This window comes from Brachyhypopomus gauderio, chromosome 4 (assembly GCF_052324685.1).
Source record: "Brachyhypopomus gauderio isolate BG-103 chromosome 4, BGAUD_0.2, whole genome shotgun sequence".
Lineage (NCBI taxonomy): Eukaryota > Metazoa > Chordata > Actinopteri > Gymnotiformes > Hypopomidae > Brachyhypopomus > Brachyhypopomus gauderio.
The window spans coordinates 1,716,099-1,732,120 of NC_135214.1; the positions used below are offsets into that span (position 1 = coordinate 1,716,099).

The 16,022-nt window shown below is 40.4% G+C and overlaps 1 protein-coding gene across 2 annotated transcripts in view; it reads right to left on the bottom strand.

The window, feature by feature from the left end:
• The window catches only part of LOC143511766 (uncharacterized), a 44,784-nt gene extending 28,801 nt beyond the window's left edge, over positions 1 to 15,983 (bottom strand). Inside the window, exons 1-11 of one of the 2 annotated variants that reach the window (XM_077001394.1) lie at positions 15,875 to 15,983; positions 15,104 to 15,213; positions 9,785 to 9,826; positions 9,560 to 9,694; positions 8,222 to 8,350; positions 7,965 to 8,111; positions 5,166 to 5,309; positions 5,004 to 5,055; positions 4,809 to 4,832; positions 4,690 to 4,716; positions 3,475 to 4,023 (exon numbers count right to left, since the gene is read on the bottom strand). In XM_077001394.1, coding sequence (XP_076857509.1) covers positions 3,497 to 4,023; positions 4,690 to 4,716; positions 4,809 to 4,832; positions 5,004 to 5,055; positions 5,166 to 5,309; positions 7,965 to 8,111; positions 8,222 to 8,350; positions 9,560 to 9,694; positions 9,785 to 9,826; positions 15,104 to 15,213; positions 15,875 to 15,911 — 1,374 coding nt within the window. In that variant the 5' untranslated portion in view covers positions 15,912 to 15,983 and the 3' untranslated portion in view covers positions 3,475 to 3,496. Of the gene's footprint in view, positions 1 to 2,925; positions 4,024 to 4,689; positions 4,717 to 4,808; positions 4,833 to 5,003; positions 5,056 to 5,165; positions 5,310 to 7,964; positions 8,112 to 8,221; positions 8,351 to 9,559; positions 9,695 to 9,784; positions 9,827 to 15,103; positions 15,214 to 15,874 lie in introns of those variants that run through there. The other variant, XM_077001393.1, reaches the window with a different exon arrangement.
• Positions 15,984 to 16,022: the final 39 nt, after the last annotated feature.

A 16,022-nucleotide genomic window follows, 5' to 3' on the forward strand; every position in this document is an offset into this window, starting at 1 on the left:
TGCATAGCAATGTAGAACCTTTGCTTACTATAATAAACTATTCTTTGAGCCTGGGCTATATTCCCAGTTCTTTTAAACTAACAGTCATCAAGCCGCTAATTAAAAAATCTGGTCTTAACCCCTAGGAACTTTCAAACTATAGGCCAATTTCTAATCTGTCATTCATATCCAAAATTCAACACAACTCTTCCTTCTTACAGACAGAACATGTCAGAGTTATTTCAGTCTGGATTTAGAGCTCATCACAGCACTGAAACGGCACTGACTAAAGTATTGAACGATCTCTTAATATCCTCTGATAAAGGACACATTTCTTTTCTCATACTGCTAGACCTCAGTGCTGCTTTTGACACCATTGATCATAATATTCTAATTAATAGGCTGGAGACACTCATTGGCATAAGAGGTCAAGCACTCTCCTGGTTCAGGTCCTACCTGACAGATCGTTACCAATTTGTACTAGTAAATAACAAATGCTCAGAGCAATCTAAGGTAAAATATGGTGTCCCACAAGGATCTGTACTGGGCCCCATGTTATTCTCATTATATATGCTACCACTGGGCACCATCATTCGTAGACATTGTATTAGCTTCCATTGCTATGCAGATGATACTCAGTTGTATATATCTTCTAATCCAGATGATATCACTACAACTCAAGATTGAGAACTGCGTCCAGCACATTAAAAACTGGATGGCATCTAATTTTCTTCAATTAAACTCAGATAAGACTGAGGTGCTGATTCTTGGGCCTAAAGCTGCTAGAAGCAATTGGGCTGATATTCCCCTTACCCTAGATGGGTTTTCATTAACACCTAAATCTACTGCAAAAGCTTGGGTGTTACTATTGATTCTGATCTTTCATTTGACACACATATGCAATGTCACTAAAGCAGCCTTTTCCCATTTACGTAATATCGCCAAACTGAGACACTTTCATTAGCTGTTGCAGAGAAGCCGGTTCATGCTTTTGTCTCGTCGAGATTGGACTACTGTAATAGTCTTCTAATTGGTTGTTCTAAACAGTCCATAAGGAAGCTATAACTTGTTCAAAATGCTGCAGCTAGAGTCCTAACTAAGGATAGGGAAACACTGTTTCTACTTGTGCATATGACAATATCATAACATATAAAACATCACAAACAGACATACATTTTCAGCCATTTGTTTTTGACAATAAAAATAGTAAAAAAAATCTGAGCAATTACAATAGTACTTGAAAGGTACATATATCAAGGTTATAATCGTTAACGAAATGAATGAAAAAACGAAAACTGATAATGAAAAAACATTTTCGTTAACTGAAATAAATAACAGTAATTAAAAGAAAAAACGATAGCTGTATTAAAATGTTTAGAAAAGTGACTAAAACGTTCTGAAATTATAGATAAGATCAGTGGCGGCTGGTGCAAAAAAAATTGAAGGGGGGCGCAAAAAAATGAAAAACAAATAAAGCAGTCTTAGTGCTCTTTATTTATTTGAACATGAATTTAGCCCTCCTTTCCTTCTGGCTTGCAAATTTCTCTATTACATTTGTTTTAAAGTCAGTCATCAAAACGGAATTTCTCATTTTGTAAAAGATGCTGCTTCAACCTGTAGCTATTCAACGTGAACCGAGTTAACGAAACGCAGATGACTGACTGACACTACCAACAAGCGTGGGAGTGTCCGGGGCGCAGAGAGCTGCGCCCCGTGGAAAATTTGAAACATACCAATTATGTTGGTTATAATTGTGCTCACAAAAACTGCAGCCTCACATCACGTGCTTGGCAAAAGTTTACGCATCTACATTAACTCCCATTAGACCGGCGCCCCAACCAGGAAGTGCACAATGTAAGCAATTAAATACAATTATGAGTTTACTCTTTTAATAAATTCAAACATGGCTATATTAGACACACAGTGTGACTAAATAATTTCCTCACTATCACAATTTATAATGAACTCATTTTAATATCGGAACAATATTAAGGGGGCGGCACCCCAGCACCCCGTATTGACCAGCTGCCACTGGATAAGATACCCTTCATTTTTGTGTTTGTCAATTTATAAAGTATTGTGGACTGATAAAAAAAAAAAAAATCGATTTTTCACTAGAAGTTTTACATTAGCTGGCAGAACTGAACTCTCCCGTTTAAAAATCCCATAAAAATCCCAGTTCTCTCCAAACTTTTGTTGTAATTTTGCACGCTAGCATGGCGAGCAGGAGCTGTATACAAGGGAAGGCACCTCATGTGGAATAGTTTTCAAGAGGAAAAACCCCACGAATCTCAAAGTCCATTTGAAAAGCTCAAGGGGGCTAACTGCCAGTACCTTGACAATCTGCCTCTCCGAATAGCTCCGCCAAGATAAGCAACATTCCGGCTAGGTAGCACCGGGAAGGAGAACCATAATGGACCGTTTTCACCAGTGATCAAATAGCTGCTTTTTAGTTAATATGCAGGAAAACCGCAAGCGGGAGGATGCACTGGTTAATGTGTTGAGACTGGATGTCAACACGACTGTGTGACTCGATTACCTTCAAAAAGTTTAGGTTTTTACTCGAACCGAAATAGGGTTACATTATGTTCATGTCTGTACTTAGTCTGGTAATTTTTAGTAGCAGTATTACACATTTTGCACTTAAGGCTGCTATTTTGTGGACAATTGGTTGTTCAACATTAATTGAACTTTTTTTTTTGGGATCCTGCACCTGACATAACCCAAAATATGAAAAAACTAAAACTAATGCTAGAGCTAACAAAAACAAAACCAAAACTAGGCTTAAATATATTAAAACCAATAAAAACTAGCATACATGCTCTAAAAACTAATTAAAACTAACTGAATTAGAAAAAAAGTCACAATGAAATTAACTAAACTATAATGAAAAATCAAACTATTATAACCTTGGTGTAACAACTAGGAGAGAGGGCTGAACGTAAGTGCGGACTGAACAATGATTTAATACCAAAAAACACACACAGCACACAGAACATACACCAAGAATAATCAAACACCTAACATATGAACCAAACAACACTAACAGAAATAGCTGGGTGGACAAGGCTAAATAAAAGCAAAGACATCAACAAGCAAACTCACTAGAGAAACCAAAGTCACACAAAGTACATCTAATAGAGAATGCAAAATACAAGGAGTACATACAGACTAGTATTACAGACACAAAAGACCAAGATACCAAATAGCATACAAACAAGAGGTACTTACAATAACCAACAACACAAGAGATTAAACACAAGACTTAAATACACTAACCAAACAAGGGACTCAACAAGACACAGCAGAAAGCTATAACGAGGGGGCGGAGAACAAGGCAGGGGAGCAAAGACAGACACAACTAGGAAATTTCAAAATAAAAGACAAACAGAAGACATGACTGACAGGAGGGAGGCAGGACTGACACTTGGACTATACATCAACAAGCTACATAGCCAAGGCTAGAATGGTGTTGTATTGTTGTAACGAAAATGATGGTGAAACATGAAACTCAGACTTATATGATCTTCAGTGATCTGTTAGTCTCCTCTGTACCAAACACAGGGTAGATTCTCCCACACTTACTGAAGTCTGTTTTGAATGTGAAAATAATTTTTCTTTTCTCTGTGTCGTAGAATGAAAGCTGGCCTTCTTTTATATCTAGAAACACTCCTATCTTAGAGGGCGTGGCCTGATTGAGTTTGGTGACTGGATCAGTCAGAGCCATCAGAGATCCGAGCTGCAGACGCAGAGTCCAGTACCCTGCTGTTGTGTTCATATTAATGAAGCCACATCGTGGAGCTGACTCCTGCACTACACCCAACCTCCACTCACATTTCCCAGTTACATCCACCTCCCAGTAATGTCTGCCTGTGATGTAGCCCTTCTTGGCTTGGACACATGGCCAAGCATCATACTGATGATGTTTTCTTAGGTGTGACAGCCATGGATCAGACTCTTCATGGGTCTTGGTTCTCACAGAACGCCCATCCTGAGACAGCACCAGAGTTGGGTTTGCCGTGCTTGGATCTAGAATGACTTGATCTAGAAAAAAACAAACAAACAAACAAAAAAAAAAAACTAAGATGACAACAGCACAGGATAGTGTTAGGACCTGTGTGACTGAGTGTCACATAGGGCTCCGCCCCCCCCCCCCCTTCTAGCTATCACTCCGGTCCCCTGTTCCACGTGCCTGTGTTTTTCCTTGCCTATCGATCCCGCCTTGTTATCTGTTGTCATGGTTTCCATCTGTCCGTCATGCCCATGTCATCAGTGTTTCCACCTGTGCCTTGTTAGTTTTGTGTGTTTATAATCCCTGTGTTTCCCTAGTTCTTTGTTGGTTATTTTGTTCGGTTGGTTCAGTTTGTGAGTTTTGTTCTCGCCTGTTCTGTGTTACCCTGCCTTGTTTCCCTTGTTGTTCCGTGTTTGTCATGCCTATCTACCTTTCGTATTCGGACTGCCTTCCTGTTACGACCCCTGCCTGCTTAAATGACCGTGAGTTTGGTATTCCCTTTAATAAATCTCGCTCTCCTCAGCATTTGTGTCTGCCTCCACGCTCAGCAGTGCGCTATGTGTTGCACTGAGGCACTAGCATTTAAGAATAAATACAGAAGACCCAAACCAGGAAGTGGTCATTTGAATGTTAATGAAATTCAGATGTTCTCATTTAGTTATAATTTGTGTGCTTTGTGATATAGCCTGATGTCATACCTGATGACTTCATAATCCATTTCCATGCTGAAAAATAAAGAATATTTGTTTGTTCATATTTGTTTTTAACATCAGTCTTATCAGAATACACAGATGTCTGTCATAGAGCAGGAACTGACCTGGAGCTGGGACATGCATGTCACCTGGAAAGGAAATGACATCATTTTACACAAAGTCAAAGAAAATATTCTAAAATTGTGAACTCCATGTTGCTTTCAAAGCACTGGTTCAAACTTCAGCATTTAAGACTTCTGCATACACAAATTAGTTTTGAATACCTCACATAAATACAACAATACTTCTTGTAATCGTACCTCCTTTTTTAAACCTCTGTTCAGTCTTAAACCACAGTTTAAGGAGGGACTCCTGGAGAGATAAAGAGAAGTCATGTCAACAGCAGCATCATACTTCTGTACAGATGTGTTATCTGGTTCCTCACAGTGAACATTCCTCTAGGCCCACGTGACGGTCTGTACCTCTGACTTGTCTTTCAACATGATGTTTCTTATGATCAAATCCATGACCGGCAGCATGTTGGTCAGCTGTCCTTTCTTCCACTGCTTAACCAGATCTTTAATCACAGCTTGTTGCTCGGCTGTGAAAAGCAGCCTATTCAAGTCCTAGAGCATGGGTTAAAGCAAGAAATTTTCATTTGACTGAAAATTTTTTCCTGGCAAAAGACAATGCCAGCAATTACTGAAAATGTGGTGTAGTTGGGACACGGCCTCTTTTGCCTAATTCTACACAATAAACACATTTATAGTATATTTATCTAAACAGCCTGTGTAAGGAGAGAAGAGAGAATGAACACCTGAGCAATAAATGTACATAAATGTGTATTTAATGGGAGTTATCTGGGGGTCCTCTTCCAGAAAATTATTTAAAGATCAAGTCAAATTTAGTGAATCCTGGTGAGAGGTATGAAGCTCTCTTGTTTTTATCAGATTCACCATCGCAAAAACATAAGCCGTAAGATTACCTGCTTTAAGTAGGTATGTTACAAAAAAATTAACACCACTGGATAGAGCTTTTAAATACAAACAGAACAACACCATCCATGTTAAGCCTGGTTTAAGCCTTTATACTTGACGGGTGGTTGCTGGTGTACGGGGGTACAGCGACAGGTGATACCAAATATTACGGAGCCCGTAAGGTGACATCATGTAAAAAATATAATAACGCGTGGCCACGACTTACTGACACGTGCGAACGAGATAATTAATGCGTGCGAACAAGATAATTAAGTATTACATTATATAAAGCCAGGTTTACCTTCCTTGGGCAGTCAGTTCACAAACATCCCTGGGATCTGCTTGCTTTGCTGTGAAAAAATAAACTTTGTTGCCGCGTGAAAGGCGACAATAGTATCTCGTTCCCACGCGTTAATAAGTCGTGGCCACGCGTTTTTTTTTACATGATGTCACCTTACGGTCTCCGTAAAATATAGTAAAATCCATTAAAAAAAATTTTTTTTGACTGTCTTGTCAATGGATTCAATGTATGGAACCAAATGAGTGTAAAATATACCAGGGTTCTCGTGTTTTTATTTTCTAACATGGGCTAAAGCACAGGGTAGACTCAAACGACAAGAGTTTACAACTTCATCTTCAACCTTTTCAGCCCTGGTGCGAATGTTATCCTCACCCATCCCTCACCCAACCCTATAACGTGAATTGACTTATTCCAGTCTCTTTTCTGAGGTGTGGGAAGGAAAAATAGTCGGGTTACAAATAAAGGAATTTCTCTTTATTTCCAGCCGAACAGCTCAGTACTGGGAAAAACTCGTAGCGCAACTACGTACACACACTCCTCTCGTGCGAGCACAAGGTCAGCCCCTCAGGTGTCCCTTCATTAGTCCCCCCCACTGGGAAGTCAGCCCATCGGAACTAAAATGAACCAAACTGCAGTACAGTGCTACGGAACTTGTATAATATAACGTATAACATATTGCATCACCACATTTTACCCATACATTTTAACTATTAATTTTAACTATGAAATTAACTCTGAATAATAAACATATATATCCATCCCCCTCACACAACTACAGACACACTAGAAAAAAAATCTTGTTTATTTTATGTCTCCGTTAACTACACGGGGTTGACGTGAACTTAGTAGGTCTATCTATCTACCTATTTATCACAAGAGCTTGTGGCTCTGACTGTGTTCAACGCTGTAGCGAACGGCAGTAACTTTGTTTTACCGCAAAATATGAAAACGATTGAAACCATAACCCAATTAAATCCACTGGTAAATGTAGTGTTAAATATACGATCTGGTAAATGTAGTGGTAAATGTACGATCTGGTAAATGTAGTGGTAAATGTTCGCTCTTCTGCCTTGTCCGCGGTGTAGCACTAGGTCCTGCTTCTCGTCCCGCTTAGCAGTAAATTAATAACATGAATGAACGTTCGTATGATTGAAACGCTATTTGGCCTCTATGAAGGTTCTGGGCGGAAGCTGCTGGCCACTGTGTCATTGAAATTGCCGATTTCGGAAGTGCTCTGTTTGCTTATTAAGTCAATATGATAATTAAAATATATACATATAATCTCCCGACCCCCCCCCCCCCCCCCCCCCAAACAAAAAACTCATCGGATCTACACGATTCACATAGGTCACCCTTTTCAACTTCAAAACGGCGAATTTCGCCGAAAGGTGACAGATTTTCATGCCTGTAAAGTATGTAATTCCAGCACTAATGCAACATTACAATTGGTCAGGTAAATGTTCATTCCCCTGTTTTTGAGGGGTGTTTCTTTATACTACCACATATTGCTTCGGACTACACTGCAAAAAGAATGTGACGCAGCAAGTAGCCTCCGCCGTTCGCGCAGGTGTACAGAGTCGCGAGCTACGGTCACGCCAGGCAGGAGGGGGGTAAAAACTTTTCTATGTAACATCCGCAAATCTGAAGGCGGAATGAACCGCAAGTCGATCAAATGACACCGCCGTCATCTATCCAGAGCTGATGAGTGCCAGTGAGAATCATATTTCGGCCACAAAACAGATATCACGCGCGTAAGTTGTTTATTATGATTTGACGGATTTTTTCCCCAAAAAAATCAAATGACGGTAATCCGTCGTAGTGACGGAGAACTTTAACCCATGTCCTAGAGAAAGTAAAACAACTAAATAAACACTCGCTTAAAATGTAGTTTACATATATTTATGTAGGATTATTTTATGCATTTTATTGTGAAAATCTTAAACTGCCAGTTTAACATATTTGTATAATAGGAAAACAATATTACTATTGCATTATTGTTTTACCTGGGAACCTCTTTTAAATTCCCTTATCCAATCAGAGAGGATTCTTTTTCCATCATTTAATCTGTGTTGCTCATCTGCACATTTCTGTTGCATATCTGATCTTTCGGATGCTTGTGGATCTGCACCAGCCTTTAGTTTTCCTGGTACCTGTTGATACACATCAGGTTTTACTTTTGAGTGAAAAAGAAAGTACAAAAAGGAATAAGACAGAAGTAAAATAACTTGAAAGACACTCAGTCTTTCCATCAGTCCTTCACCTTCATGGGTTGTTGACTCGTTTGTTGTGTGTATCTCAGCTCCTCTACCCACTGCAGGATCAGAGTACAACCCTCCTCTTCATTTATCTCACCATTACTCACTCCAGACATTATGGTGACGTCTCTAAGCTGAGGATTAATGTGTTTGGTCAATATTTTGCAGTTTCATTAATGATAACAGTATTACTGAATAAAATGTAATTAATAGTTTATTATAGTGAAGCAGTGTAGAGTCAGGGCCGTGGCTAAGGGCGGGCATTGGGGGGCACTGCCCGTCCAATTACAATGTCGTGCCCCCCCCCCCCCCCCCCCCCAACATTTTTGTTCATATATAAAATAATTTATGTTTGAATAAATCACACATATTAATCTAGTAATATTTTACTGTTTTATTTAAACGAACATTAAATTTTCATGTATGTTCTGAAACAGGCAAAAATAAAAAAGCGAGCCTCTAACGAACGGTCTCCAACGGTCTTGCTTATATAACAATATTGCAGACGCCTCTACTTTTTTATCCGGAGAGTTAACCTAGCTAGGTTAGCATTTTAAGCTTCAGCCTAATGGATATAAGAAAATGGTTTCAAGTACCATCTTCAGTCACTACCCGAGGAGCCGAAGGAAAAACTAAAGCTGAAGAAAATGTGCTTGACTTCGACAGGAGTGAACATGCTAATTCCAGTCATGCTAATCCTGAAGTTCAAGGCGGAGGCAATATCACCGGTAAAGAATCCAGCTTGGACAATTCTGGACATTTACAGCAAGTCCCCAACGATCTTGGGGTCGAAAAACCCAACCAGGTCGCCCTGCATCAGTACCCCGTCCGTCTTTTTCAGGGTAAGAATCGCTCTTTTGTAGCTTCGTGGTACCATAATCGAGAATGGCTAGAGTACAGCGTCCACGCTGATGCAGCCTTCTGTTATCCGTGCAGAAAGTTCAGCGGTGCCCGTGCTACTGACTCAACTTCCACTCATAAGGGATACTGTGACTGGAATCACGCTACAGAGAAAGGGTTTCAAACACTCCAAGTCGAAAGAGCATATATCTTGCAATCTGACGTGATTAGAGTTACCGGTAGCTAGCTAAATCTATTACTGGCTGTGCAGTTCATGAGGTGACTTTCTGTGGAGCGGATGTGGTATAGGGCGTGATTAGTTCATAACACACATTTTAGTCCTATTTTATTTTTATAGGCTTTGTAACTACTGCTAATGATTGCTTTATATCGGCGCTTAAATCTGCCCCCCCCCAGGTAAACCCATATGCCCACCCAGTGAAAAAATTCTGGCGACGGCCCTGTGTAGAGTTTAAGTGGTTTCTTCTTTGTTTACTATTTACCTGAACAATTCTGTCCAGCTCAGCTGCTAGGTATCTGAGGAAACACCTGGCGTCCTCTATGGAGAAATCTGTTTGTTCATGCTTCTGTGGATCCTTTGGAAGAACTGGTAAATTTGACTCTTTCAGACTTAAAATCTGAACAGAAGCAAACAAGCAAAGTTAATTTTTGACAATGTTTTTAACACTTTTTAAATATACTCTTTTTTTCTTTGAAATTGAGCTTACTTTGAAAGGAAGACGTTTGAAAATCTTCGTAAGAATTTGATCCTTCAGATAGAAGCAAGATAAAGGGGTTAGACATTGCACAGACATGTCTAAACACAATGTTCCATTGTCCATGTCTGTGTTTATGTGTGTGCATGGGTGTTCGTCTTCATCATGCTTTTCACCTGTTCCTTGTCTTGTTAATATGATGTGCTACAATTGTGTCTCGTTTGTATTCGTGTATTTAAATGTGCATATTAAGTGTCGGGTCTACGTATCGGTGTTTGGGTACTCGTTTATTAACCAACAGTGCAGCACAGTACACACAGTATTTCCTGACATCATCCTGTTTCTCCCTCGCGCTACAGGATGAGTTAAGGAAATACTCTGTGTGCTGTGCTGCACTGTTGGTATTTGGTGTGGTTTCTGCAAAACCTGATAGAACCTTTAACACATGCTTGGATTCCTTCAATAACTAAGACAGTTTTAGCAAAAGTGCCAAAATATGCTAATTCTAATTTTACAACTGATTACAAGTAATGGTAAACATTCTGATCTCAGACCAGCTGCTTGAACTTGCAACCCTAATGTTGCTTGCGTACTGACAGTCACGCTGTCTACATTCTGATGAAGAACAGGGCTGCCCCACTGAAAGCTGAATAATTAGTTACAAAATTTGAGAGGTGCAAGACCTCGCGAAGCTACAGCGCGCGGGGCCCTCACGCAGGATCGAAGGCACCGCGATTATGTCATATTCGCCGCTCGCGACGCGTCAAGCATAAACTAGGGCTCTGTTAGAAATAGACTACTACATACTGGATACTGCATACTGGACTCAGTATATACTGGATACTGCATACTGGTCCTCGTAGTAAATGCAGTACAGTTTCCAGTATGCGACAAAAGCAAAGCATACTACGGGGTCACGTGAACGTAGCGTTGCATGATGGGATACAGTACACCATGAAGATAGCTCTGTTCGCTTACTGGAATATTTTGCGGAAGTAGTAGGTAATCCGGGTATGTTTCGCGTACTGGAAATTTTCATTTTGGTCACATACTGCATACGGCATACTGATTTGGGGCTCGATCAGTACACCAGTAGTACGTAGTAGGCTATTTCGAACACAGCCCTAGCTTAAACCAAGCTTGACGCGGCTCAATGATTACGCCACACGCAGCGCCGTGGGCAGTGCCCTAGTGCCTGTAAATGAAGGTCATTTAAAAACCAGGACATTTCCTCACTTAAAAAAAACCCGGGACACCCGGGACAGGACGTGAAATACGGACGTTTGATCACCCTAACTTGGTTGTTAATGTTTGGTTAGGTCTTTGTTAAAAGTTCCTTGTTTTTGGTCCCTGGTTAGTTTACAGAACTACAGTTGTGATCAAATTTATTCAACCCCCAATGCTGCGAAGGGTTTTATGGAATTCAGTGCACATTTGTAATTGTGTTCATAATGAAATCTTACAAGGACTTGTTAAAGAACTAAATGCAACTAAGATAGCATCAATTTTTTTTGTCATAAAGTATTAAATGGCCTTTTTGTGATTTCTTCATTGACACAATTATTCAACCCCTTTACGACTACCACTCCTAAGAACAGAGGTTCATTCCAGTGTTTTCCATCAGGTATTGAAAACATCTGTGGATGTCAACGAGCAGCAATCAAGCATGATAAGCACCAATTAGGCAGATTTAAAAGGACTGTGATATTCAGCTCCTTCTAGACATCTACTGGTGTGTTTCCAAGCATGGTGAAGGCAAGAGAATGGTCCCAGAAGACAAGAGAAGAGGTTATTGCTCTTCACAAGAATGGCAATGGATATAAAAAGATTGCGAAGTTGTTAAATATTCCAAGAGACACTATCGGAAGTATCATTCGCAAGTTCAAGTTAAAGGGCACAGTGGAAACGTTACCTGGTCGTGGCAGAAAGAAGATCCTGACCGCGACTGCTGTGCGCTACCTGAAGCGTAATGTGGAGAAAAATCCCCGCGTGACTGCTAAGGAACTGAAAAAAGACCTGTCAGATGTGGGCACTGAAGTTTCAGCTCAGACAATAAGGCGCGCACTGCATAACGAAGACCTCCATGCCAGAACGCCCAGACGCACCCCCTTGCTGACTCCAAAGAACAAGAAAAGTCGACTGCAGTATGCCAAAAGTCATGTGGACAAGCCACAAAGGTTTTGGGACAGTGTACTGTGGTCAGATGAAACTAAATTAGAACTGTTTGGGACAATGGACCAGCGCTATGTTTGGAGAAGGAAGAACCAGGCTTATGAACAAAAGAACACCTTGCCTACTGTGAAGCATGGCGGGGGGTCAATTATGCTTTGGGGCTGTTTTGCTTCTAATGGTACAGGAAAGCTTCAACGTGTGCAGGGTACCATGAATTCCCTTCAGTACCAGGAGATCTTGGAGGAAAATGTGATGGAGTCAGTCACAAACCTGCGGCTTGGGAGACGTTGGACCTTCCAACAGGACAATGATCCGAAGCACACATCCAAGTCCACTAGAGCATGGTTGAACATGAAAGGCTGGAACATTCTAGAGTGGCCATCGCAATCACCAGACTTAAATCCAATTGAGAACCTCTGGTGGGACCTAAAGAAGGCAGTTGCAGTGCGCAAGCCTAAGAATGTGACTGAACTGGAGGCTTTTGCCCATGAAGAATGGGCTAAGATACCCATAGGTCGCTGCAAGACACTTGTGTCAAGCTATGCTTCACGCTTGAAAGCTGTCATAACTGGAAAAGGATGTTGTACTAAGTACTAAAAAATAATGTCACTAGGGGGTTGAATAAAACTGATAATGATGTGAGCACAGTAAAGACATTTGTGGTTATTCCATCATAAATATTATGTTATGTTTGTCTAATTTATAAGTGCCTCTTTGATATAATTGTAAATAAGATGACTGAAATGATCAAAATCAATGTCAAACTGGCCAAAACACTTTATTTCAGTGGGGGTTGAATAAATTTGATCACAACTGTATGTTAAATAATATTAAATGTGAAAACCCCAATAAGAATGTCAATCTCTCTCCTCAGCATGTGTGTCCACCTCATGATTAAACCACACCCGCAGTGTTACAGTAATATAAAACCGGTCTAGTGGCTTTGGCACTGTGTGCAGGTGCCAAGTCCTGTTGGAAAATGAAATCTGCATCCCCATAAAGTTGGTCAGCAGCAGGAAGTACAAAGTGTTCTAAAACTTCCTGGTAGACGGCTGCATTGACATTGGACCTCAGAAAACACAGCGGACCAATGCCAGCAGATGACATGGCACCCCAAACCATCACTGACAGTGGAAACTTTACACTGGACCCCAAGCTACATGGATTCTGTGCCTCTCCTCTCTTCCTCCAGACTCTGGGACCTTCATTTCCAAAGGAAATCAAAGTTTACTTTCATCAGAGAACATAACTTTGGACCACTCAGCAGCAGGCCAGTGCTTTCTGTCTTTAGCTCAGGCGAGACACCTCTGACGCTGTCTTTTGTTCAGGAATGGCTTGACACAAGGAATGCAATCCTCTAGAGGGTGTGGTTATGGTATACTTTTTTCTACCACATCTTTTCCTTCCCTTCATCTCTCAATTTATGTGCTTGGACACACAGTTGTGTGAACAACCAGCCTCTCTGGCAATGGCATTTTGTGTAAGGTGTCAATGGTCGTCTTTTATACAACTGTCAAGTCAGCAGTCTTCCCCATGATAGTGTAGCATACAGAACTAGACTGAGACCATTTAAAGCCTTCACAGGTGTTTTTAGTTAATTAGCTATTTAATATTGTCTTCAATATTGGACCTTTTCACAATATTCTAATTTTCTGAAATAAATCAGTCTGTATGCAATAATTGAGTTTTCACATTTTGAATGGAATTACTGATTAAGTTTTTCATGATATTCTAATTTTATGACCATCACCTGGTCATTTTTTTATGACCATCACCCTACCAATGTCTGAGCCATCGGTTTGTTCCTGGCATAAACAAAGTTGTAGGTATTTGTTTTGTTTGCCAGAAATGAGAATTTGCAAATTTTTTTGCCACTTTTGCTGAAACTAGGGCTGAATGATTAATTGCATTTGCGATAATCTCGCGATATTTTAAAACGCGATTCTCTAATCGCACAGGCTGCGATTTAAACTGGTCACGTGACTTGGGAGCGAGCCGAGCAGAGGACGAACGGAGCAAACCCGAGCAGGAGGCAGGGAGGTGAAGAAGTGAAGTTAACACAGCGCACTTTAACTTGTTGCACAATGGCTTCAGGCTCGACAGAAGCTGACAGAAGCTGAAAGTCTAATACCAAAGAGGGGCAGCACATCAGTTGTGTGAAATTACTTTGGCTTTTTAAAAGATGCTGCTCAACGTCAGGTACCTTGCAAAACGTGCCTTGCTACTGTTGCCATGACGCGAGGTAACACTACATGCCTTCTTCAGCATTAAAAAAAACACCACAAAGCCTCGTATGATATTTGTAATGCTAAAATGCCAACGACCAGTGCTGAAAAAAGTGTTTCTCTGCGCTAATACAGCTTTAGTAGGTGAGCAGTGAAATACCGTAAAATCACGCATATAGGCGCAATAAGATTTAAAGCACGGATGAATCGCAAAAGCGCGGATAGCTTGACCACGGTCCAGCAGACAGGGTTCACTGACCGAACTATTTGAAAGTGTAACTCCTTATGGATATAATTCGAAGCGGCACGCTGAAATAACTCGGGCAGTAACGGAGTTCATAGTGAAAGACATGATGCCCGTTAATATAGTGAACAAGCCCGGCTTCATGGCTTTGTTAAACACACTGGATATGCACTACCAAACGCACTCACGCACATATTTTAGCCAAGTTGCTATACCTGCAGGGTTGCCAACTCTCACGCATTGAGCGTCTTAGACTAAAAAGTTACTAGTTCGCTCTGGCGCCAACCACAGGCGATCGATCGATCGCGATATAATAATAATACTTACATTTTGTCCATTTTACACCACCCCGATAACAACAAATTATGTTCCCCACCCACTCCAGGTTCAAGTCTCACTCCAAGCGATCTTGAAAAGTTGGCAACCCTGTATCTGAGCTGTATAAAAAAATCCCGAAACAGAGTTTCCTGAAAACAGTGGGAAAAAAATCGCGATTTTAAATCGCAATCGCAATTTATAGATAAAAAATTGCAATTAGATTTTTTTCCAAAATCGTTCAGCCCTAGCTGAAACTGTCAAAGTTATTGAAGAAAGAATTCCGAATATGCGAACATTGGTTTCTGGAAAACCTGAGAGAACCTTTAACACATTATGCTTAAATATGATTTCTTCTCTTTCTGAGCTTGTTACCTTCAAATATGGTTTGATAAATGGCTGTGAATAGCAGGCCCGTTCACTTCTCTGCTCTCTGGGTGGATTTTCCAGACTTCCAAGACTGTAAGCCCCAGTACTGCAGCTTTCTGTAGGAACGAAAGCAAAACTACATACGTCAGAAGAGGCTTGTGGCCGATATGTCTGCAGTTTTGCTTTTACATGTTAAGGTCTTAATATTTTCGCTATCAGGAAAAACCAGAACGGAGGTAAAAGACAAACAAAGGAGAAGACTTGTTGGTCTTCACGAGTATGCAGCAGGCCACGCCCCAAAGTTACAAGGAACTAAAACTTGTGCTGCGCAGTTTGGAACAGCATTCCAAAACCTGACTCTCATGCCACACTGGGTGATTACAGTTTAATAATTTAAAACATGAGTAGCTTAATCATAAAAACTATATATAAAATAAAAAAACTATACTATATATAGTGCAATTTTATATAAAATAAAGGACCAATTATCTCATCATAGGACACCAATCAGTGCATGACACCGAGTAAAGTAGGTGGACGTACCTGTGACATTTTAGACTATACGCTTATAGCTTAAAGGTAACAGTCTGAACAAAACTAAGAAAAATACAGGCAGTATAAGCACTATGGGTTTAATTTATTTTGATTAAGAAAGATTACAGAAGTATATTTCCCATAAGCTTCTGTACAGTATTTATAAGTAATTCCTTCAAGTTCAGACTTTTAATTTTCACAAACATAAAATGCAGGCTGGTCAAGTTTTCTTTATGCATTTACCTGATGCTGAAGAGGTCCTATCTGTTTGATATGACATTTTCTTAACTCATGCAGAGGAAACTTCTCTTCAAGCAGTTCTGAAAATACTCACACATTAACAGACGAAGACACTGAGCGCAAACATGTTTATATACTCTTAAGGGCGTGG